Genomic DNA, 24,581 nt, shown 5'->3' with positions numbered 1-24,581 from the left:
TTCAGAAGAAGAAGAATAGATCATCAAGAAAACACAAAAAGTGGGTTGACAGACAGCCATACACACGCACACACACACACACACACACACACACACACACACACACACACACACACACACACACACACACACACACACACAGTTGAACCCATGCACAATATCACAGTGGGATGTGTGGTTGACATTAAAAAGCATTTTTCTCTGTAGTGCAACTCTCCTCTCTAAAGACCAACTGTTTCACAAGCTAAACAAACAACAGTTCTTTGATTGCTCTCTGTTTCTTTCACCACTCTTAAAGTTGCAACATTGAACCCTCATTCAAATCCTGCATCCTGCAACATTTGAGTGTTTACAGCTGGAATCAGGTTTTAGAGCTTACTGGCCTGAAGAACAAGCAAGCAGCCAGACCTATTCTGCTAAGCCCGCCGACAGATGACAGTCAGTAGTGATGTTGCATGGGTGCAGAGGTCTCGCTTCCTTTGCCTGATACACGTGGAGCTGGAATGAGGATGACAGATAGGTACATGTGCATGGAGCTGGGTGTCTGTCAGGACAGGCAGCAGATCCATGCCAAACATACAACGGAAGATCTCTCAGTGTCATTAACTCTGCTCCTCTTCTGCATCAGGGGTGAAGTCCACATGCCCTTGGCTTATTTTTTGGCAAAAGATGCCTCATATGGGAATGCTGAGGCAAAGAAGAAGACATGGGAGAGATCGACAGAAAGGAGAAACAGGTAAATGAGGGGTTTAAAGAAAGGAAATAACTCTTTATAGTCACAGAGACATTAAGTTGCCCCCAAAATTATGTCAACATTATGTCAAACCTCAAAATGGACGTTGATGTAGTAATCACAGGAGTGTGGTTAACAGTTCTGCAAACAGACGTGGAGAAATAATGGGACAGTTAATATTGACAAATACAAAAACAGAAGACCTGCAGCAACACAAAACATCAGAGCAGGTCTGCAACCAACGATCATTTTCATAACTTAATCATCTGTCTATTCTGTTCTATTTAGCCATGCTAGCGGCATCACTCTATAGATGACAATGTCATTCTGCCTGTTAGTCTCCCACTTTGGTCCAGACTGAAATATCTCAGCAACTATTAGTTGAATTAAAGGGCACGAGAGATATGGGTGCAGGATGAACATGTTTTTTCTTTCCAATCTCCTCGTGACACACCAAGTTCTAATAGTTAAAATAGATTCTCATTTTTTGGAGTTTTGCTGTGTGTTGCTCTTTCATGTCACCAAAAAAAAAAGGAACATGAACATGTCTAGTAAAACAGCAGGAGGTGGAAGGGGAGCTGCTCGCCCGCTAACAAAAGCTGCCACTAGCCGTGACGAGTGCCAGCTTTTGTTATAATAAAAATAAAAGACTGCGGGCCATGCTTTTAAATATAGAATGTAAATCCTGGTGCAACAGGACTGACTGTTAGTGTTGAGTGAGACTGCTGAGGGAGAAGGAGATTCAGCACTCACTATTTTTATATAACATAAATAACCAAATGGGATTTATTTTGGGTAGATACGTATATCTGCAAAAGTATTTTGTACGCTGCTTATAGCAAGGATGATATTGTCTTTAGATGCCTATAAATTGTTTGACATGATAAAGTAGCCTTATCTGCTCTAATTTTGACCCTTAAGAAGTTCATATGATACACTGATGCAAAATCTTCTATTCTCACAAATGGGGATAGATCCAGTCCGCTCTCCTTGCAATTTGGCTTTCGCCAGGGAGTCCCATTGTCCCACTGACCCCTGGCAATTGGCATTAGGGGGCATCCAGACACTTACAAAAGAGCATTCCTGACTACAAGAGCTCCAACCCCATCTGGATCATAGTTGTATTCATGGTTAGTCTATGCTGTGTGCTTATATAAGCTAGTTTACATTTGCATCAAGTTAGTTTGCTTGCTTGACTGTCTGTCTGTCTGTCTGTCTGTCGGTTTTCTCTGTCTCAGTATTATCTGCCTGCCCGTCTCACTGTCCACCAAGCCCGCCCAAGATCTGACACTACTAGAATATATCTGGTCTGTACCCCAATATCCAGTCAGCCAGGGATAAATTCCTATTTCTGGTTATACCATAAATTGGAGAGACCGAATTTAAGCCTTTATTAAAACAATTTACTGAAGATTTCCTAAAAAAAATTGCTCTTTAGACCAGTGAAGGGTTGTTTATCTTATCAGGAGCTGAAACTGTCAAGAACCCAAAGTATCTTTTCAAATGTAACTTCAAAGAAACAGTAGAAACTCAAAGCAAACATCAAGTCCTGGACGATACTGCCCATATCCATGATTGGACAGGTAAATGCAATTAAAATGATGATCCTACTCAGGTTTCTATATCTTTTTCAAACCCTGTCAAAATGTCTTCACTTCCTGCTCATTTGTTTTCCATGTCTGCCTTGTTAGACAAGTCAATTCAATAAAACTTTCCATTTTCACTCCAATATGCCAAAATCAGTCATTCAAGCCTGGACAGTATTTACAGTATTGTGAGAAAAGAATGCATGTTGATTGCCAATTATCATCATTTCAAATCAGACACTACATTAAGGAAATCCACTCCAACCATTCACCCTTTTCTTGAAAATATCATGCTCCCTCCAGGTTTTAAGTAGCTTGTGTCAAAATTTGTGAACTGCCTTTTTACTTGGGGTTTCTTCAGATCTTATTAAGGGCAAAGAAGAAGTCTATTATACAGATATAAAAACTGCATCTGCACAACCCCAATACACGGAAGAGATTTGAGGGAATATGGGGACCTTTCTTGGCACAGTGTCATATCACCCTACATCCATAGAGACTTGGCTGGTGTAGTGTTTAACTGAGTTAAACAATTTATATTATTCAATTTACCTGGATTACTTAAACTTCAAACTATTGGATGCATTACCATGGTATTTTTACATACGTTCATCCTTACCAAAAGATCCTATTGGTTTTGGTGATGCCCTTCTAGAGCCTCCGGGACATTCACATTTGTGGTTAGGAGTGAAATGTCATAAAAACTTTTGGACTCAAGGAGTTTTTCTCACCGATGAGAACTTGTTCTCCTGTGAAAGTTGATCTGTCTTGGGGTGGCTGTCTGTCCCTTTTGGCTCTGATGCCTTCACTGCATCCAGTTGCTGTTGAAGATGAGAAGCTGCTGAGAGAGAGACAGATGTGTGTAAGTCATGGTTAAAAAACTCAAGCATATAATGCTACCAGAAAAAGTAATAAGCATACAAAAGATTTATGGTTATGGAGTGAATCAGTAGTAATGGAGAAAAAAAATGTATGCGCAGCATAACAGAAGTTGTGTGGGAATCATAGATAAGTTTCGTGCTGTACTTTTTAGGTGTAGTAAACTTCATTAAGAGAGTTTGCTAATTTACACTGTGACTTCAGATGTTGGCAGTGAGCTCCACAAGTGTAGCTGAGGTGAATCCCTCAAGGGTGCTGTGATATTAATTGCTTAGGAAGCAGAGAGTGTTATTCTTACCTTCTGCCCTATCTAGACATTCCCCAGATACTCAGGATATGTGAAACATTTGACCTTTGGTAACTTGTCTGCTTCTCACACCTTGAGGCTATAGCCGACCCAGTAATATGAAACCTTTTCTCCTAAACTCACCTGGAAAACTTCCCTGGCTGGTACTACATGCGATGTCCTCGGCTGCAGAGCTGTACACAAAGGAGTCTTTCTTGAGTGGTGTCACACAAGACACACTTTCCTGTAGGAGGGTTAAAGCAAGTTAGAAATATTTCCCCTTTTTTGCCAACAACGTATAGCAAACACAAGAAAGACAGCACCATTATAACTACAGCTCTGTTCACAGTATTTGCATGTCTTCTTTGTTTGACTTTTTTTAGATGCAAAATGATGCAAATGAAAGAAATGGATTACTATGTAATACATTTTGAGACATGCCATAATTCATCAAACCTTCTTACAACCGTTGTTTCATTTGTTTAGGTAACATCAAACAAACAGATCTTTCCCTACAATAAAAGTGAGACATTACCATTGAACCAAAAACATCATCAGTTGTGGGAAGCTGCAAGTTTTGAGGAAGTGACATAAATGCATGCACTTTCATTATGTGTTGTTACTCTGCCTGTCTCCACCCACCAGTCCAGTGTCATACTCCTCTTCTGCCTCATGCTCCTCTACTACGCTGGCGAAACTGCTGGCGTTGGAGGAAGAGCGGGAAAGGTCCTGAGCCTCAGGGATGGACGCTGCCCTGCAACACATCGCCAAGCTACAGACCTGGGTCACTCTGACCACTTAAACACCTGTGTTTTTAATTTATTTCCATTTTGGAAGCACAGTTGAATTTTCTATATTTGTATTTAATGCCTTTCCTCCCAAATGTCTAATTAATTCATCAGCTTCATTTCACAGCACCCCAGGTTGCACTTACAAGCAAGTGTGTTTTTTGCATCTGTGCCAGCTAACATAATCTTTTGAGCTGTCTTGGAGTGCAACATTCTAAATTAACTCTACCTACACCTTGGTAATAGTTACCAAAACAGCAGGCTACATCACTATATTTCTGACAGACCAACAACAAATGAAATTCAAGTGTAGCCTTTAAGTTCACAATTCAAGACCAATAACCAAAATTCCAAACAGTTCTATTGTGAAAAGGAGAATGTGAATTTGGTGGCTTGTTTCATGAAAATGACTTATGGGGCTTACGACTATGGTTATGAGGGTAATTGTCCATGTAATTAGGTTTCTGTTCCAATCTACAGTATACAGATGCATTCCCAAGCCACTCACCCAAGGGATGAATCATTATAAATAACTCCTTAATGTGTGAAATTATATTATACTATTGAATTTAAATAATAGTCACCTGTTCCTAGTAGCAGGAAATTCTGGAGAACTGTGATTAGAGGAGTTGTCTGATCTGTTTTCCTGTGAAAAGTGGCTGCTCTCTGGTGTCCTCTGGGTGCTGGGAGATACCTCCCGGCTTCAGGACAGGGATGGAGATTGACACGACAAAACTATTAGAATACTTATTTGATATGGTAAGACATTAGACATATTCTTGCTGAATGTTATAACATATTCGTATAATTGGAACATGTGTTGTAAGATCTAAAAAAAAACTTTGTAACCATGCAAGTGCAGCAACAATTATAGAAGCATCTATTAGCCCAAAGTTTCCACCAAACTTCCACATAACAGAGACGGGCAAAGGAAACCGTCAGAATGACACATGTTGTCATGGTTGCATCAAAATAAGGGCCACAGCCTTACACACAGTAATACAGTAATATAATTAGTATTGAATGGCTGAAATAATCTTTGTTGTCTTGTTATAACCTGAGATTCATATAAAATATTTTTGTTATTCAAAAAGCACAACAAATAATAAAAATATGTACAGCACTGATCAAAACTGACAGCCAGTAAGACCTTGTATCTTCTAATGGCTGATTGGCTCCTTTTAATGTTTTGCTTCCATCTGTTGCAGCACTATTCACTCTTCACTACCCACTCCCTGCTGATCAGCTCTGTTCTCTCGTCTCACCTCCTCTCTTGGACCTCCTGGATGTTCTCAATGCCAATGGCGCTGCTGCGACGAGAGCTGAAGGGCCCAGACTTTTTCCTGGTTGGGCTTTTCCCAGGAATGATCAATGACTGACAGTGTGTAGGGAGAGGAAAGTCAGACACACACTATGGAGACAGCATTTCACAACTACATTCTACACATTATATACACGATTATATAAAGTACATGACACAGTGAGCTTCTGAAGTGACGGATATCTACATGATGAGATATGCTGTGAAGGAATAATGAACTGATGGCTTGATAAATCCTGAGATAACGTAATGACACATTTGGAAACATGTTGTAATAATAGGCTTCAGGCAGGAATTGAGTTACTATTTTATATTGACTCTCTGATATAGAAAAGTTTGCATCATCTTTCTGCCTTATAAGCTCCCTGTGGGTTGTTCCGTTAAGTTCTTATTTTAAGTACTGAAGTCAGACTGCGTTTACTTGTTAAAATTCAAAATGTCTGGTAAACATGTCTAATTTAAGGCGCAATGTGATTCATTAATGAGTGGCTGTGCATGAGAACATAGGTGGGAGTCTGTTTACAATTTTGTGATTTTTCTCTTACAGCATTTAAGAGCATATATAAGAAATTCAATGCATGAAGCCCTGAGATCTGCTGCAATGAAATGGAAAACATAAATCAAGAAAATGCAATCATCTGAGATGAAATCATCTACCTGTAAAAACTGTTTCGTACTTAAGAGTCAGTCTGTGATGGATCATTATCCTTTAACATACTGTAATACATGAGCTACTGTATGTATGAAGGAAATTATAATTTAAACCATAACTAAACAAATATCATTATAATTTATATAGTATGTGAAAACCTCTCACAGCTTACAGGCACATTTTAAGCTATACACTAACTGCACATTATTATTAAAGGATTATTAAAGTGGCAAAGTAAAGACAAAAATGGTAAATAAGAAGGGATAAATATACATGAACCTCTTCTATTGTTCCTATCCCTATGGCACTGCCTCGGCGTCCATATTTACTGGGACTTTTGCCTGGAACAAGTAATGACTGAGCCACACAAGACAGGGCAAGGGGAGCACAGAGAGAGAGGAGATGATAGATTGAAAAAGCAAGAAGGGGAAGGAAAAGAAAAGAACACATCATAAGATATCATGCGCACAGCACAAAGAATTTAAAACAGCAAGGTGCAAAAGATTTAAAAGGAGCTCGCAGCATGACTTATTAGACAAGACATGGTACTAAGGAAATAGTGAGAAGCTTTTTTAGAGCAAAAGCAGGCTGGGGTCCAGCATAGGAGGGCACAGCAGGAGATGGAGTGCCACCGAGGTAGCAGGCATGTTGGCAGTTTTTGTCCTGAGGGATACAGGTCTGTTTAGTAATGCATTCAGAAGGAGAAAAATGGCAAAGAGGACTGACAAAACCCAAAGGGGTAGCTTTTAGAAAACTTCTTTCAGAAATGGGGTCAGTTTAGTTCAAATTCAATATACCACCATAAACCGAACCACAAACAGTGTATGTCAAAAGAGGGTGAACAAAATTAACCCCATTTTTGGAAGAGACACAAACAGAACAGTGTGCTGTCCCTGCATTTAAGGTCTGTGCCATGCATACTCTACAGCCACACATGCATATATATGTATATATACACAAGGCTGCGTAGAGAGGCTGTAGCATTTACAAGAGGAAACAGTCATGACAAAAGCACAGTAAGGAGGGAGGGAGTCTGGGTAATCATACAGGGGATATCCTGAGCTCACATCAAGATTTAGAATAGAAACTACACTGGGGCTCACAAGCGATCAAAGTCATCTTGCATGGAGAAGAAAATCATCAGATTCATTCCACAGTGGATACTATTTTTTAACCCCACCCTACATATCTATAATCATTCTATGTGATGATGAGGATTCTCTCAACAGATGAGAATGAATGAAATGCAATGGTTAATGCTGTTAATTTCCCCCCCAAAATAAATAAATAAATAAATAAATAAATAAATAAATAAATAAATAAACAAACAAACAAACAGGAACTATGAGCCATAAATGGAAAAAAGCAATCAATGAAAGCAGCTTTAGTATAAAGCAAGGCTGATTTCAAAATGCCAGGAATGAAAGCGATTGCTTTCATGCTAACATACTGATGGAAGTAAAGTGCTACAGTGTGCCAAAAGGAGTAATTTGTTAAAGTGCTGCTTAGAAGAAAGAATAGGGGTTAGAGCAGTCTGTACTATGAATTGTGAAAAATACTGTATCCTCGATGTATGTTATGTGTTAGATGGGCATCATGTGAACCAAAATGGGCTACTTACAATCCCTGGGGTTTTGGGGCTCTCTGCGGGATTGTGGGTAAAGCTGCCACTGTGACTAGTGGAGACTGTGTTTGACTTCTTGTTACTGAGGCCCATGGCGTCCATAGACTGGCTTCTGCTGCGGATGACCCGCTACATACAGAGAGAAACGAGGAGTTACTGTCAGTGGATCCACTTTGATATTATGTGGAAACGTAACACACTGACCGTTTTTTTCAAAGCATTAAGTACCACATATGGGTGACACTATTCTCGAAGTCCAATTTAAGTTAATTTCAGGTGTACCGATGTATACACTTTAGTAATTCTTTGCTAATATACATAATTGTTCAGTGTATTCGATTGTATGTTTGCATTATATTGAATATGCAGACAATTTTGTGGCATAAGGCCTTTTTTTTTTACAGAAGACAAGTGTGAGTAAGCTGCTTCAGATTTCAGGCTCCTGTGCATGCTGTGCATGCTGGCTCACCGTCACAGCATAGTGGGACACTTAAATAGAACAGAGCCATCATTAATGTTATTAGTAACACCTGCGCCTTTCCTATTTTGAAAAGTGAAAAGATCTGCTGTGAAAAAGGCCTATCACTATATTAACTTCTATGTACCGTAACTTTATTACATGTCCAGATTTATTTCATACAATGTCAAAAATCCTGTCAAACGCCAAAAGCCGTCAACAAAGGTCAAAATGTCATATTTTAACCTAATGTGTGTGAACATTTCAGAATAAACTTGAATGTCTGTGGGCACAGCTGTGTCTATATAGACGTGTATTTGTGTGTGCATGTTTGTATGCAGGACTACTTTTGAACACTTAGGGGCAGTGCAGGTCAACAGGCAGGAGGGAGAGGCTGCAATAAAAAAATGTAGTAGGTTCATGGAAGGTCGAGGAGAGTGCAGACTTTTAGTGCTGGTGGAGGAGTAGGAGGAGGATGAAGCCGCGTCTCTTCTCTCCAAAGTCGCCATGTAACAGGGGAACAGCTATAGAGGGGTTTTGTGTCATGGGAGGGGATGATGGGACACAGTGAGCAAGGAAGGCAGTGAGAGAAAGTAAGAGAGACAGCAGGACAGCAGAATCTACACAGCTAGACAGAGGCAGAGAGAGAAAAAGAGGCCGAGTGGCAAATCTTTGCAGATGTAATTTGTGGAGGTGTGAGGGAAAGGAAGAACGGAGGCAGTATGATGGCTCTTGACAGGTAGAAAGACAGGATTTGTGGGCAAGAGGCATTTATACAGATGTTGTGTATAATGGTATGGAGAAGAGATAAGAGATTGAGAAAAAAGGATGGATATATTTCTCTGAAGTTGTTTGGAAAAAGATAGCTGAGAACTAGTCACAGACAGAAGAGAAAAACAGCGAGGAAACGTTGCCCGTGGGGGAAGACATGCAAACTGTATCATCAGCTCCCTAATGAGGGTCATTAAATCGTTCATCAGGCACACACAATCACAGCTCCTGCTGCCGAGTCCAGCGGCTGGGCTACACTCCACTACCCTAATGGTCATTGATGGAGCACTCTCAGTCAGAGCAGACAAGTGCCTTTCATAAACAGGATGCTCTCCAGCCACAAAAACCACACCATCAAGTGAAAACACACCAAGTTCAACAGCCGCAGCCAAGCAAGGAAATCAAATGCCACAGGACTGGTCCTTTGAGATACTGCAAATTTTCTATGCTTTGTTTTCTCATGTGTGAATACCCAGAATCCCAGCCAAGAGACAGAGAAGGGGGAAAAAAAGCATCCTAAAAGTTTCTCCAGTCATAACCATTCTGTCTCATGCATGTGGAGTTGCAGATTAACGGTGCGTCACGTCAAATGAGGAATGGTGCTGTACCTTAAAGGATTCAAAGAAGCCTCCTCCTCCTCCTCCTGCACCCCCGTTCTCCAGCTTATCTTCGTCTCCACCCAGACCCATCATGGACTGGCTGTTTATGTGCAGCTCTTCATACAGAGTCTCCAACAGGGCTGAACGTGTGCGTTCCTGACAACAACAACACAGTCAATTTGGACAGATAGAGCACTGAGTGAAATTCAAGTTGGTTCATAATTTAAAATGTAAAATTTGGGATATGGTTGACACTGATGAAATAACAGCACCACATCAGGGCGATAGACTTCAGAACTAGAGCTCAGTTGCATTGTGGTTGTTGTTTAAGTTGGGTTAAACCCAGTTCAGACCAATAATTCATGATGAGCCGAGTTGAAACTTGCAAAAGAATTCAGCCTGCAACTTTTCTAAAGCTGCAAGTTTTTGTAGTTGGGTATAATTTGTGGTGTCTTAAAAGATGAACAAAGATAGCGATAGTGACAAAATGCATGTGAAGTTGAGAGAAAAGATCTCCCCTCTTTTGCCAACTACTTCCATCTGATCCTAAAAAAGTTTGCGTTAGTGTCCCCTCTAGAATAATCATGAATCTACAGTATGTTCTCACTTCAAATCACTTCCAAACTGGCGTGTGCTCAAGTGTGCACACATGTACATACACATACTGCAAACATTTACATTTCTATAACACAGTTTGCATTGCACCATTCTTCTCACCTCAAGCTTGGCAAACTTCTCAGCCTTGTAACAAGCATACTCTGCATTGATGAGCTTGGTGAAGAGGAACTCGTGGAACTCAAGGCCCTGAGGAAGGCAAATATGGAGACAGAAGGTAAAGATAATGAATGTCTATGATGTCTGCTTGTAAAAGGGAATTGAGTTTATGAATTTGTGTGACTGTTGACCTTTTTGAAGATGGCAGGGTCAGGCAGAGCAGGCCCAAAGAAAGGTACATCATCCCGTGCTGTCACAGACACCTGGAGGAGAAAGTAGATATACTATTAAATGATACACATGCCACTTTTTAAAGCTGCACAGTAGAATAAAAGCTCCTGAATAATGAATGAGTGAAGCTAAAATGGATTTTACAGGTCAGCGTCGGTCAGACGGTTCTTGATACAGCATTAGCTGTCTTTGAAACCAACCTTGTAGGTGACATTGTCCGTACATGCATTTTCCACCTGCACCACCACATACGCATGCAGGAAGTTGGACTGGATCATGTCTGGTACAAAGGGCGTGTTCTCCTCCTGAAACACGATGGCTACAATGTCGTTGCCTATGTGCCTCTTCCTCTGCAGCTGGATGGCACAGATAAACAAAATTAACGACAGCGGAAACATCTCAAATGACCAGTTAGAGAATCAAAAACACAAGCCCCTCACAGAATCACTTCCAGGACTGGCACTGAAATATTGACTTGTGTGACACCCCAGTTTTACACAACTATTACCATACACAAAAAGTAGTATAACTCATAGGTGTGCATTGGCATTTTTAAATTTAACTATGGCAAGCTTTCAGTGTTTGCTGATGGTGTGGAAATTAATGAATCTAAATACTAATGGAGGCACAGCAAAGTCAAACAAAAATGGTTTATAATTCTGCAGATGGCTGACTGTCAGCGACCTAAATCGTTGCTACTGAGTAGCTGCAATGTACTTCTTGCCAAAAGCCTTAATGCTGTCAAAATCACAGTGACTGTGCCAAAGTATTATATTTTTATTCAAGCAATATCTTTACTTGATTAAGCATTGAGGGCACCTTCTTTCTTTCTATTTCTTACCTCATTGCCATTGCTAGGTACTAGACAGCTTGCAAATAAATAAATATCAGAGAAGATATGACTTGTGAAAATGAATCAAATGAAAAAATATGTTTAATTAGGATTTTGCAGTAGTTGGAACACATTTCCTGTTTGAGACTTGATAAATACTGTCCCAGAATTGTTTTTGTTTCAGCAAACAGTAAAATACTTAAAACATCAACATGTCAAAATATATTCTGTCCAGCCCTTGAATCTGAAAATTAAGACACTGTTACCCAAATCAGTCCACAACATGGAAGAAGAAGGAGATGTATCAAATTTTACAGATACTGTCTGTTTATTCGCATGAGAACAATCAACCATCTGTCACTTTTTCATAATTTGCTGAAGTCATAGCAGCCACAAATACTGAGAAAAAAAAAGTTTAGTTGAAAGTGAAATAGTCTAACATCAAAAATCTTCATTTGCTAAAATTTCTCAGACTTTTATCTTCCATCTAAAAAGCTCATAAATCCCCTTGTAATTGCTAGATATCAGATGGCAGTACTTTTAATCCCATGTAAATGAGCAGCAGATAAAGAAAGAAAAGAAAATCCCTTTGTGACGAAAACAACCAGACCATATTTGATATATTTAAAGATTAAATATGAGTTATATCTTTGTGTTTCTAAGATGTAGTGAAGGCTGAGAATGAAACAGGATCCATGTGGCTGCAGAGTCAGGGCAACCAGGTTACTACTGCATCATCCCTGAGCTTATGAGCAGTCGGCTCTAATATTTACTCACACAGGGGTTTTCTGAACCAGATAGTTGGATACGATTCATCCCACTTTCTCTGTGCAGATGGACTGCCAAACTCAAGTGTCACCACGGACAGACAAAACAAATTCAGCAAGTGTGGGGCTGAAGCAAGACACCTGAAATCTATTGATATACTTTATATCCAGTCAAATTGTATCACATTTAGTCAGATCTGGCTACATTAATTCTGCCTTTTCTTCCTCTTGAAATGATGCTCTGTTATTACTATTGCACCTTGTCTGTTTTTCTTCAGTTCCCACATGAATCATCACATGTGGGTGTTGTTTATGTCATCTGTTTTTCTTCATGCCTCGGCAATATGGACAGTCTGTGCAGGGTTACTGTGGTAACAAAGTTCAAACCACTCTAAGAGGCAGTGAAGAGCAGAAGACTAATGCAGCATACTGCAAAATGACATCAAACGGATAAAACTCTCAAGCCACAAACCAACAGCAAAGAAACTTCAATACCAGTGCAAAACACTGAAATGCCAGTGGAACTCCTTAGCAAATGCTGATCACTATCTGCACTTGTAAAGTACAAGTAACTTTTTCTAAAAAAAAAAATACAGGTTTTTAGTTGATTTGTTAAAGTGATATTCAATATATATAGATTTTTATATATATAGATACATAAGTTTATTTTCTTTCTTGTCAAGAGGTTAGATAAATAGATTTATACCTCTCTCATGTCAGGAGAGTAAATATAAAAGTACCCTTTGGGCTATACAAATAAAATTGATTTGATTTGATTTGATTTAGATTTGAAACAGAGGTAAACAGGTAACAAAGGTAATAAAATCTGCCTACCAGCACCACTAACTCATTAACATGTTATATCTTGTTTGTGTAATCTGTACAAAAATGGTTAAAAATGACTTTATTACAGGTCATAGTTTAAGGCTGGCCCCACACATACGATCCCACCAGTCATTTTTACGGTTTGGTTTTAGTACAGATTAAACAAACAAGATGGATTAGAGAGTTATAGCGGGTCTAGAGTCAGGCCACTTGTATTTATGCAAACTTAAGCTAGCAATAACTTCATATTTACCATACAGACATAAGACTGGTATTAATCTTCTCATCTAACTCTCAACAAGAAAGTGGATAAGTGTATTTCCTAAAGTGTCAAACTATTCCTTTTACTACTAATATTAGTTTTTGTAGATTCAGATTCAAATGATTCATCGTGCTTTATTTTACAGCTCTGACAGCTGCTCTAGAGTCCAACGTGTTGATGAGTCACAAGGAGAGGAGTGAACAAATCAGTTAGAGAAGGACATTAAAAACACTAACAAGTTACTTAGTTAATAATAAATTATTAGAAATGTCACTATACCTGCTGTGAGTCTCCCTCTGTGTAAGGCAGCTTGGTGGACACATGGAACATAATCTCTTTATTATGGAAACTTGTGTAGACTGATTCTGTCCCTGTCTGCCCATGAGTGACATCCAGCCCACCCCGAAACCTGGAGAAGAAAAGTAGAAGAAGAAAGAGGAGATTTAATAGCAAAGGCAGGGAAAATGAGAGAGACAAAAAGGGAGATGAGAAGAAAAGAAAGTAAAGTAAATGCAAAAAGAGGATAGAAGTGAACTGCAGAGAAAAAGACACAAGAGACACGAACAAAGTGGTGTTAGGAGTGGAACATAAGAGCATGCTCTCAGAGCAGCCGATTCATCCATGCTCATCCATCACTGAGGGAACGCCAAGGGCACTTCTTCTGCCTATTCAATCACAATGTCAGTGACACTACAAATATCAAGACACTCTAAATCGCCTTTTCAGGGATTCATTTACCGCCAACTCTGATCAATAGCAAAGTGAATGATGGCCTACTTTCTGACAGACATGAAATGGAGCGCTATACAGAGAATTAAACAAACATGCTTAAATCTGCCGCTGACAAAACGGAAAGAAATTGAACAGAAAAGTGTCTGAACCCTTTAAAGTCATGAAGCTCAATCTTGTGGCCCAGAAACTCCAAGAACTCAACAAAGGCAGGACTCTCTTCCATGTTCCCAAACAACTCTTCCTCTGATGTCTGCATGGAGAAAGCAAGAAAGGACATTTTCAGGAGGATTGACACATGACTTCAAAAGCAAAGATTAGCAGCAGTATCTCTGAAGCACACTCACCTGGCCAAACTTTTGATAAATAACCCCAAACTTGAAGTTGTTGCTGATCACATGTTCATCAAAGGTGACAATCAGCCTTGATGCCTGAGGACGAGAGAATAAGAAGTTTCCAGTCGGGTTCTTGGTGATGTGGTTTTGGTGGATAAAGTGACATTGGGAAAAATCATAGTGCCTACCTTTGGGTAGAGGACGGGATAAAACCTGTCTACGTTTACTTCTTCACAAACAAGCTGTAAAGGAAAAAGCACATTTGTTTTTTTCTCAATGTAGACATACACTGAAAAACAGTGTTTTGACTACATATTCTGTGTGATACCTTGGCCATCTGAACCACATTGGGAAACTCGGTAAGGCAGGAAATGGGAATCACATCATGGTAGGTTTTTATCTTTGTGCTGAAAGGCAAACAGAAGAGTCATAATGTTCATTTTATAATCCAAAGAAATCCTCCTGCTTTTATGATTTCTTTTCTTTGATGCCTAGCATTCATGCAAGTGAAATGCCAGTTCAAAGGGGAACATTCCTATACTCTGTATGCTGTGAGGAGCTGGGAGCATAATGGTTTTCACACCTGATTTGTTTGAGCCAAGATTACCTGGAGAGGGACAAGGGGGGTCATCATTACTTTTTTAGGGGGTTACTGCTCTATAACAGAGATGCAATAAACAATACCATAAAAACTGTACATCAATTGATTTCTAGAAATCCATTGAAATAATTCCTTAAATTAATCACAGACTTTAGAAGCAGGTCCCCAGTCACACTCAACACACTTAACTGTGGAACATTAGTTATATCAAATTATATATTATTATTATTATTATTATATCATTATTTTTGTTGTATTTGAGAAATGTATACTCCAGCTTCTAATGCCTGTCAGTATTACCGGAGATAGTAGTATACACATCTGTTAGTCCTCATCCTAAAGCTTTTATTTTTGTAACATTAAAAGTGAAAACATACTTTTAAACATGTGAAGTATTTAAGATAAGTCAATCTCCGATTTTTCCATATTATACTTCTATGTCAACATTGTGTCAACAATATGTAATCCTTATTTATGTAAGCTTATGTTATTTTTACAGTGCGTTGGACATTAACAATAGACAAAAAAAAAATGTGTATATCTTTTACAACTGCTTTAAATGTGGACTGTGAATCAGTGCCTGTGAGTACAGGAGCTGAAGTTTGATGGGGGTTTGGGGTGACTGTAGGTGGTGCCCATCCAGTGGAAAACATCACTATGTGAAAAATGTTGTGGGCTGAGTGACTGTTACCTCGCGACATACTCATCCACTCCATTAACAAAGAGGGAATGCAGCTATTAAAACCTGGAGTGGAGTCTATCGGGTGCTAAAATTAATTCACAGGTCACATTGTGCGTTGAGTTCTGCCTCTCTCCCCTTCGTCTGTCTTTGGGAGAATGCGAAGGAGTAGAGGATTTCAGTGTGAGCTTAGGTGGGGGTTGGTGGGAGGCAATACACTTGTACATCGGAGATGAATAGTGTGCTGATTGTTGAGTACTTTGTGACACAGTTTTGTAAGTCAACATTTATACACAAGAACTTGAGTGTTTATCCTGTACCACGCAAACATTTTAACACTCTTATTTAAACTCACATCATCACACAACTCCCAGAACATAAATGAGTGACACAAATCTCTGTTGGGCTTTGTTGATTGTTTTGTTATGTTACCAAGAACATAAAAGAAGAACCTTTTCCAAATCTGCACTGCTTATTATTATTTTTTAAATAGCTATTTCTGAGGTATTTATTGTTAGAAAGCTGTTAGATGAAAAGATTATGTTTTCCACCTTACTTCGATTTTAAAAAATCCATTAGAAACTTAAAGAAAAGAGTAGATGTCCATCAAACCAGCTGTTATGAAATGAGATGAAATTTGTTTTTTTGTATAAAAGTTGCAATCAGTAAACAATAGCGGTTTGGTCAGACTATGTAAAATAGACAGCAGACATCTGAAGTGATATTTAACTGAAGATGAAATTGATGAGAAAGTGTATTGGGTGCACTCTGACAGCAGGGACAATCATATAATCAGTAATCGAGCTGGAAAATATAATTTAAAATTCATCACTAAGCAAACAGTTAGATGATGAGAGATGCTTTTCTTTCTTGCTATCTTTGCTCTATCAAGACATTTGTGAGTATACTCTATATAGAACATAAATAAATGCCAAACATGGATATTATAAGCAGAATTGTTGCAGGTCCAATGTGAGAAAAGGGTCATGGAGAGAAGCAAAAGAAGAGAAAATAGTGTAAAGGATAATTGCAAAGCGTATTGCACAGAAGAGGTTTGTGATACAGAGGAAACTAGTGAGGGGGAAAAAATGCACAAATGTGAGAGAAAACAGGTCACATATAAAGATAATAGGACATTGTACCGAAGCATCAAGCGCAGATGCTCTTGATCCCCAATGACATCATATTTCATGGAAAAGACCAAGTGGCCGAGGGCAGCATCCATGGTGTAATAATTAAAGTGTTCCTGGGGGCAGAGAAACAGAAGAAACTTTAATGCAAGAAAGAATACTCCTCCAGCAACTGACAGTAGGTGACATGATAATAAAAAAGCTATAATAAATTATAAATAGTGGGGGTAGAAAGAATAACAGCCTTTTAATTAAGGAAAGTAGTTGAATTACCCTTGAGAAAAAGGCGTGAATCAAGGTACAGTGTATAAACTTTTATGTTTCTCTCACTTTGTGTTGTATGTATGCTATATGCACTTCATTGCCTTATTACTTTAGGAGAGAATATTAACAGTGTAGGAGTATTGAGTAAACTCAAGGTTATCAAGGAGAACACAGACTTTCATTTGATCGCCAAAAACAACAGTTTTTTTTGTCTTCATCTCTTTGTCCACATGTTGTAAGTAGTTGGAAAGGCGATTCAATGATAAATAACCCACATATGAACTCAGAAAGGTTTTTCTTTGCATTCATTCCCACTTGACACAAATGAGCCAAGTTCTCTGTCATTATTATTATTACCAGAAAGGTAATTTAAAGAAAAGGGAAACAAGCGACCTTTCCTAAACCCAATTCTTATTTTAATATAATAAATATATATAATATAATATATATAATATATATATATATATATATATATAATATATATATATAATATATAATATATATAAATATAATATATATAAATATATAAATAATAAATAATAAATAAAATAAATAAATAATAATATATATATATTATATTATATATATTATATATATATATATATATATATATATATATATATAATAATATATATATATATATATATTAATTATAATTAGATAATAATATTAATAATTTTTATTTTTCTGGTTTAGTAATGTGTAAAACCAGACCTCCTTTTCCCATCCTCACCTTGCCCATGAAATGCTTCCTATAGATTTTGGCAGTGCTGTTTGTCTCCAGTTTGATGTGGGAGGTAGAACAGGGGGGTTGATCAGCCTCTGGTGGGTCTTTGGGCTCATGATTGGTCCCCTCGATCCAGTAGCCTCCAAACTGGGGCAGCAGGATGAGTGGAAATGGGCTGATGCGACCCAGAACCTGACAGTGATAGACAATAATAATTTCAGTTGGGGTCTTACATCATTGCTCTGTTTTACCTCTTTAAACCTCTTGCTTTACAAGTTTTAACATCGATAACATATATAGTTCGTAGTGTGAGTTAGTTGTGTAGAGAGTACATTATATGTACCTCATGAACACTGGGATATGGGATGTAGTCCTCTTCTGTCTGCAGGGAGGAAAACAAATATGAGGCAAACTGACAAACAGTCACTTCCATTCATATTTTCTGTTTTGGCTTTTTAAGGGAAATAATAATGAGCATAAACACTGTGGCAGAATATTAACAGTGGTATCATCGACTTCTACTTTTTTTAGGGTTACTTTTTTTTTACCTTGCAAACATGACAGTGGTCGCATTTGCAGCCTTTCATGACAAATGCCTCATATTTCTCTCTGGTGAATACATTGCCCTTTTTTGTTACCAAGTAACACTTATCTGAGACTTCAATCTGTCATTTCACTTACCAGCAGCTCATGCATGCATTATTTAAAACACATCATTGGACGTCGCATAATAACCAACATTTTATCTCTCATTTTACCATCTGATAGTTACATTCAATTACTGTGGCATTTATCTATGATGTTTGTTGCACTCCTGAAACCATTTAGGGACGTCATGGTGCAATTTACTTCTTTAGTGCACCCACTTTCCTTCAATTTCAGACAGTGATTTTCTCCGTTATGCTATACATACTGGAAGTGACAGCATCCAAATTAGTATGTATAAGTATATATTGATCTAATTAAAAGCAACAGTCAACAGCAACGTCCCTTATATAAAATATATATACACAGGCATGGCAAAGTATACAGCCAAACTATGCATGTGTTCACACATATTTGCAAAACATGAGGCTTTTTAATCGTGTGAGCTATACCCATTAGCGCTAATCAAGGGAAAACTAAGTGCTGAAAGAGACAATAACATTTTAGACCACAGTGTGCTTTCAGTTTAATGGCCACCGTTTACAAAATAATAGTTATCTACATTTCCCTTGAGGCATTTGACTGGTGCACACAGGACCTCTCAACCTCAACCCATCCAACACCTTTCATATGAACTGTAATGCAGACTGGAAGCTAAGCCTGCTCACCCATCATCAGTATCCAGCATCACTAATGCTTTTGTGGCAAATGCTCGGCTCAAACATGTTGTAGAAAGCCTAGAAGAGTGGAGGCTATTAAATACATTCAATATATTAATTCCCATAGTTTTGGAATGAGATATTCAGCAACCACACATGGCTGTACTATTGGGTGGCTACATCATTTCTTCCTTTAGTCATTCATGTCAATAGGACTGTATACGTTTCTCTTTCAGCACTGTTTCAGAGCCTTTTCATCAGACTCCAAAACCACACTAAAGGTAGCCAAACCCTCACCAAGGTACCAGATTGTTGTCACGGGAATAAATGGTTTTACGCACGGCTTTCAGATGATTACCATCTATTGTGCACCTTTTTTCTTTTTTTTTAATTTGACCTCATACCTCTCGCTTAGAACCTTCAATGCCGACAACATTAGCCTGCCTCTGTAATAGGACAGCTTAGGATTTTGCAGTCCCAGTCCCTGTTGAGTTCCTAACTCAGCCTGTGAGCATCTTAAAGCCTGTCTGACAGCTGATAAGGAAAGGTTTATAACTCTACCATTATGGATGTTTTACAGACTGTGGTCTATGAGGAGATGTGAGGATTTGCGACTCACTTTGAGGGGGGGAGGAAGGGGGCATCTTTGCTCATCCATTCTGAAACCCTGTAGAGAGAGAAAGAGACAGAGAAATAGCTACTGGGGGAACAGGTGAAATATCTACACCTCAGACATGTGCAAAGATGAAGGCAAACACACACATACGCAGAGCATTTTTGATTGTCAAGTTTCATTATTGTGCAGTGGCATAGTGTGAGATAATTCTGTGTGACAAGCTGTTTATAAAACACAAGCTCAATCACCAGATGGGACACAGAAAGAGGAAGTTAAGAGGTGGGTTATCGTAGCTGGGACAAAGATAAAGCAGAGGTCAGTGAGAACAGAGTGTTTGCATCAAGCAACACAGCAGATGTCATTTACCATACTTTCACTTAAGGGCCAAAAAGTGCCAAAACAGGGTTCACTCCTTTTTTTTCTGCTGACTTACTGCCTGCTGACAGTTTCCAAAGCACAGAGAGAGTTGAGTAACAAAGCATTCCTGATCAGTGGCTTTGTGTGGAATACCCTGCAGCATGTATGAAATGTATCAAGTTTTTTTTTTTTTTTTTGGTGCAAGGAAGATGAATCCAATGCGAATTTGAAATGCTTTCATTAAATTAATTTTTTCTGCTTTTAATTCTTACTGTTTTGTATTCCCTCCTTCATTGCCTTTAACATTAAAAATGTCCTACTGTTTTCTGATTTCTGATCTGCAAATCAGGAGTGTTGATCCTCTGCTCTGGTGCCTAATGACAGAAAGTTAGCTATGGCTTAACCCCCCTTCCCTTTAGACATTATAATGCAAATGAATGCATTACAAATGAGTATCTTCATGCCTTGACAGCATGCCTTTTACACACATGTCATTCTTCATGGTTCTAGCATTAGAGCTTTGTAAAGATGCTGTTGTTTGACATATTATATCTTTAAATAATGTTTTTGAGTATTGAGTTATTCCAAGATATTATCATAATAAACTATTCAGATTAAAATGATATTTCCAGTGTTTCAGGGTGAGGTTAAGTGGGCTGTGACTCAGCAATGCCAAAGGTCAATTTTACAGTCATCTACCACTTAGAGAGAAATACATAATTAAGATCAAAAGGAAGAAAAATCTTATGATTGAGTATAAAAGGGAAGTTTGCGAGGCCTAAAGTATTAAACACATTCTTAGATCAAAGTGTATGCTTAAACTGTTGATCTCTATCCACTGGTTTATTAAGAATCTACTGTTCTGGTTCATGTAATGAGTTGTCACTGCCATCACTGTCTGCAAACAAACTAGATTCTTACAAATCCACCTCAGCATATTGAAAAACATAACAGTGTTCGACACGTCTGATGACGCAGAAACAACTACACAGCTGTGGAGTGAAAACACAAAGGTTCTGTTCAGTGCATTCAGAAGCATCAGGTTTCAAATGATAGCCTAGGGCTGTCAGTGCTGCGAATACCAAAAAATAAATAAAAAAATCATTAATGGCAAAGAGAGGGACACATGGCCACACATAAAAGTGTTGCAGTAGCGGGGTTGTGATCTGAAATACAAAAATAGCAGGAAAAGCAGAGGAACACAAGTCTCGAAATAGAAGTAAATGGAAGTTTTATGTCCAAAGTGAGTGAAATTCTGAGGATGCTCTTTGATTAAAGCCTGTGAGGAGGACGAGTTTGAAGGTGGGTTTTGGCAGTGAGTATAAAAAGCGCAGCCTGGGGACCATTTACAGTACCTGCATCCTCTCGATCATGGCAAACAGGTCCGAGGTCTGGGGAAGAGATTTGACACAGATCCAAAAAGGTACATGGGTTTGACAGTTGCATTGATATTCTGTCCCTGCTGTCTTCACTCATCCTTCATCCCTGCTTTATTGCGAAAGCTGGCTGTGAAGTCCCAAGACACGAGACATCCTGTTGGAATCTCTGACAACCCCTAATTCTTTACTTCACTGTGACAGCAATCACAAATGCATCCCCCACCCTACTTGACACCGGTCTCACTGAGACTCCATTCAACTCCAGGAGAATTGTTCCTCCACGCTTGAGAACAAATACACAGTAAACAAGTAACTCTTAGGGGAAAATGAGTCTCAAAGCTCCACAGTGCTTCTTGTTGTTGCTACAGCCAACAGCTCACCTGACTGCATGCAATGGCCAAATTAGCTAGAAGACACTATGATTTCAGTGTCTGAAGCAGACAGTCACATTAATGTGTGAATGAGACACACTTAACCTATCAAGTAACAGGCCGATTGGGAGGGCACAAGGCAGGAAATTAAGATAAATTGACATGGATGGTCTGGGAACTGGGTTTTATGTCAAGCATGGTGTAATCTTGATGTTTTGTAATCAGTGTGTGTCCAGGTGGTCTACTGATACCAGTGCTGCTCATTAGATAAAGAGGCTTCAATCCAGCTACTGGATTTATAATTACACCTCCACCATGCACTGCCACAGAACATAATTCAGTCTTTTGTCCAATTAGCAGAGATACTGGTACAGGTTAAAGTAGACGAAAACACCCCTAGGCATGCATTTCTCATGATTTAAGCAGCTCCAACCTGAGATGAAGAGGATCGCAGCACCCCTGATGGCACTGGTTGTTGTGGAGGTGAGCCCTCTATTCACCATGTAACACAAGTGGACGGAAGTGCCAAGTTGATGTTTCCACATGACAGTTTAAATTTACTGAGGGGCACTGCAGGGCTCGCAAAAAACACACACACGTATGCACATGCAAAACCACACCGTACATGTGCATGCGTATAAACATTTTCACACACGCACATGCTAAAACGTGCTCATCAACACCTCCCATAAAAGTAACACCTGACCCTGATATTGTAAAGCCAGAGGTGCGGCCTCAGTCTATTGTTGCATATAAAGATAAAAAGTGCCATATGATATTCAGAGGAGATACTGCTCTCCTGACTGCAAAGCAAACATCAACAAACATTGTTTTATGCTGACCAGATTATCAGTGAAGCACACAGACTTCTCCTTAGAAGGAAAGAAACAATGCACTCCTGGATTAGTGCAGCGGAGTGTGAACTATAGCTATATATACTGTCATAAAAATAGCATTGTTTGCATTTGCTACATGTATTTTAAGTTATTTTCAGGTTAAACAGAAAAAGTATATGCATGTTTCTCCCCAAACACAGTTGAATCTGCCTATATGGGATTAAAAGTCAGATCCTAGGCTAGTGGAGCATGTACATATCTGTACAATGTAGAAAAAAAAAGTTCTGCAGCACCAAACATAGATGTCTCTGTCTCTAAGCTACCTTAAGAATTAAACAAGCAACAATAACTAGAGCGAAAAGAATTTCTCACTTCCAGCAAGTGAAGATACTCACATCACTGAGGCATCGTCTCTTGAGAAAAGGCTTACTGGGGGGACTGCTGAATCCATCCAAGAAGGCATTCTTAGCTATCCTGAGCTCACTCATCATTCCACAAGTACGAATGCAGGCAAGCTGACAAGAGAGGTGCTGATGTCACTGTCAGCCACAAGGAGAAAGGCGAGATTGACAAAGACACTTCACACTCACTGTCGCCCAGGAAATAAACTAGACAGAAAGAAAAACTTGATAGCTGTCTATCAGAAGCCGTACAGCGTGTGAGGTAAAATCACATGCTGTAACGTGAGAATATCAATTCTCTTCCTTCCCTTTTTTTATGCCCTCCACCCTTCCATACTGTAGACACACACAGCTGAGTAGGAAGTAGGAGGAGAGAAGAACAATATCTCACCCCTCCCTTTTACTCTGTACAACGATTTTTTTCTTTAAATACAAACACACACACACACACACATGCATGTGAACACACTGCATAGTTCTCTCTTTTTGTCTGAAAATTTGAGACTATTCTCTTCCTCTTTTCTTTCATCTAATATTTCTCAAGCCTCCCTCTCAGAAACACTTCTCTTTTGCTCTGTGCAGCAGAGAGGCAGACATAAACAAGAAAACGGGTTGGTGTACACATTTGTTTTACCTCTAAGGTAATTAAGGACAGCCCTAGAAACTTCCATACGTTTTACAGCTTATGTTTACAGTACGGGTTGAGAAGTAGGTTAATTGTAGCTTCAGTGCTCATAGATTTAAAGTGCCGATTATGACTATGATTCTGTGCAAGCACTGCAAGATATGTTTGCAATCAATGCTTGATAACATAAAGTAGTCATCGAATATGAATGAGTAAAGTTAAAGGTCCAATGTGTAAGATTTAGAGTGCTCTATTTACAGAATTTGGCTGAAATTGGATATAGTATTATGTTTTTCAACCACTAAATGCCACACACTTGTTCTTTAATAAATGACTGGTACACTCTGGGGAATGCACTAGGCACTTTTCACTGCATCATGCTGTTGGTAAGAAAGCTCCAAGCGTTATCGCTCCAACCAGGCGAGATATGTGAGACAGGCAAGTAGCTTCTTCTCCTTGCATGTGTAGATGCCACAGCCTGATGGAGGACTTAGCCAACCTCAGCACCTCCAAGAGCATCTGTGCACAGTTAAGCATCAGTATGACATGAGAGCATGAGCGATAGTGGAAGACGGAGAGGAGGACAGGAGAAGAGATGAAAAGAGATAATAGGAGCAGGACAAGATTCTGTGAAAGCTGTGTGTCTTTTCTGTGCAGCTCTCTCCATCAGGCCAACATCAGCGATCAACAAACACTGACCTACTTCTAGAAAAACACTGCTGAAAGCTTTCAAGCGGAGAGATTCTCCCCATATAAGTGTTTTCATTTTCATTAGCATGATTCCCCTTGAGGCAAATCGATGGTAAGTACACACATGCCGGAAAGGTACATAGTTAAAAAAAATGGATGAAAATGCACGAAAATGGGATGGCCATTTAAACAGTCTCATTCTGAGATTAT

General features: G+C 39.0%; 1 protein-coding gene across 12 annotated transcripts in view; it reads right to left on the bottom strand.

Moving 5' to 3' along the window:
- Positions 1 to 669: 669 nt before the first annotated feature.
- rap1gapb (RAP1 GTPase activating protein b) overlaps positions 670 to 24,581 on the bottom strand; it is a 92,749-nt gene continuing 68,837 nt past the window's right edge. For 6 of the 12 annotated variants that reach the window (XM_027279616.1, XM_027279618.1, XM_027279617.1 and 3 more), the window contains 22 exons: positions 19,716 to 19,763; positions 18,136 to 18,174; positions 17,799 to 17,984; positions 16,814 to 16,917; positions 14,720 to 14,798; positions 14,580 to 14,633; positions 14,404 to 14,487; positions 14,209 to 14,309; positions 13,607 to 13,736; positions 10,842 to 10,997; positions 10,602 to 10,673; positions 10,414 to 10,500; positions 9,706 to 9,852; positions 7,867 to 7,998; positions 6,525 to 6,602; positions 5,538 to 5,647; positions 4,857 to 4,973; positions 4,127 to 4,256; positions 3,629 to 3,728; positions 3,051 to 3,160; positions 827 to 874; positions 670 to 687 (listed from right to left, as the gene is read on the bottom strand). In XM_027279616.1, coding sequence (XP_027135417.1) covers positions 866 to 874; positions 3,051 to 3,160; positions 3,629 to 3,728; positions 4,127 to 4,256; positions 4,857 to 4,973; positions 5,538 to 5,647; positions 6,525 to 6,602; positions 7,867 to 7,998; positions 9,706 to 9,852; positions 10,414 to 10,500; positions 10,602 to 10,673; positions 10,842 to 10,997; positions 13,607 to 13,736; positions 14,209 to 14,309; positions 14,404 to 14,487; positions 14,580 to 14,633; positions 14,720 to 14,798; positions 16,814 to 16,917; positions 17,799 to 17,984; positions 18,136 to 18,174; positions 19,716 to 19,754 — 2,064 coding nt within the window. In that variant the 5' untranslated portion in view covers positions 19,755 to 19,763 and the 3' untranslated portion in view covers positions 670 to 687; positions 827 to 865. Of the gene's footprint in view, positions 688 to 826; positions 875 to 3,050; positions 3,161 to 3,628; positions 3,729 to 4,126; positions 4,257 to 4,856; positions 4,974 to 5,537; positions 5,648 to 6,524; positions 6,603 to 7,866; positions 7,999 to 9,705; positions 9,853 to 10,413; positions 10,501 to 10,601; positions 10,674 to 10,841; positions 10,998 to 13,606; positions 13,737 to 14,208; positions 14,310 to 14,403; positions 14,488 to 14,579; positions 14,634 to 14,719; positions 14,799 to 16,813; positions 16,918 to 17,798; positions 17,985 to 18,135; positions 18,175 to 19,715; positions 19,764 to 21,424; positions 21,461 to 23,050; positions 23,388 to 24,581 lie in introns of those variants that run through there. The other 6 variants (XM_019272673.2, XM_027279614.1, XM_027279612.1 and 3 more) reach the window with 6 other exon arrangements.

This window comes from Larimichthys crocea, chromosome VI (genome assembly GCF_000972845.2).
Source record: "Larimichthys crocea isolate SSNF chromosome VI, L_crocea_2.0, whole genome shotgun sequence".
NCBI classification, from domain to species: Eukaryota; Metazoa; Chordata; class Actinopteri; family Sciaenidae; genus Larimichthys; species Larimichthys crocea.
This window is presented reverse-complemented; position numbering and strand designations above follow the sequence as displayed.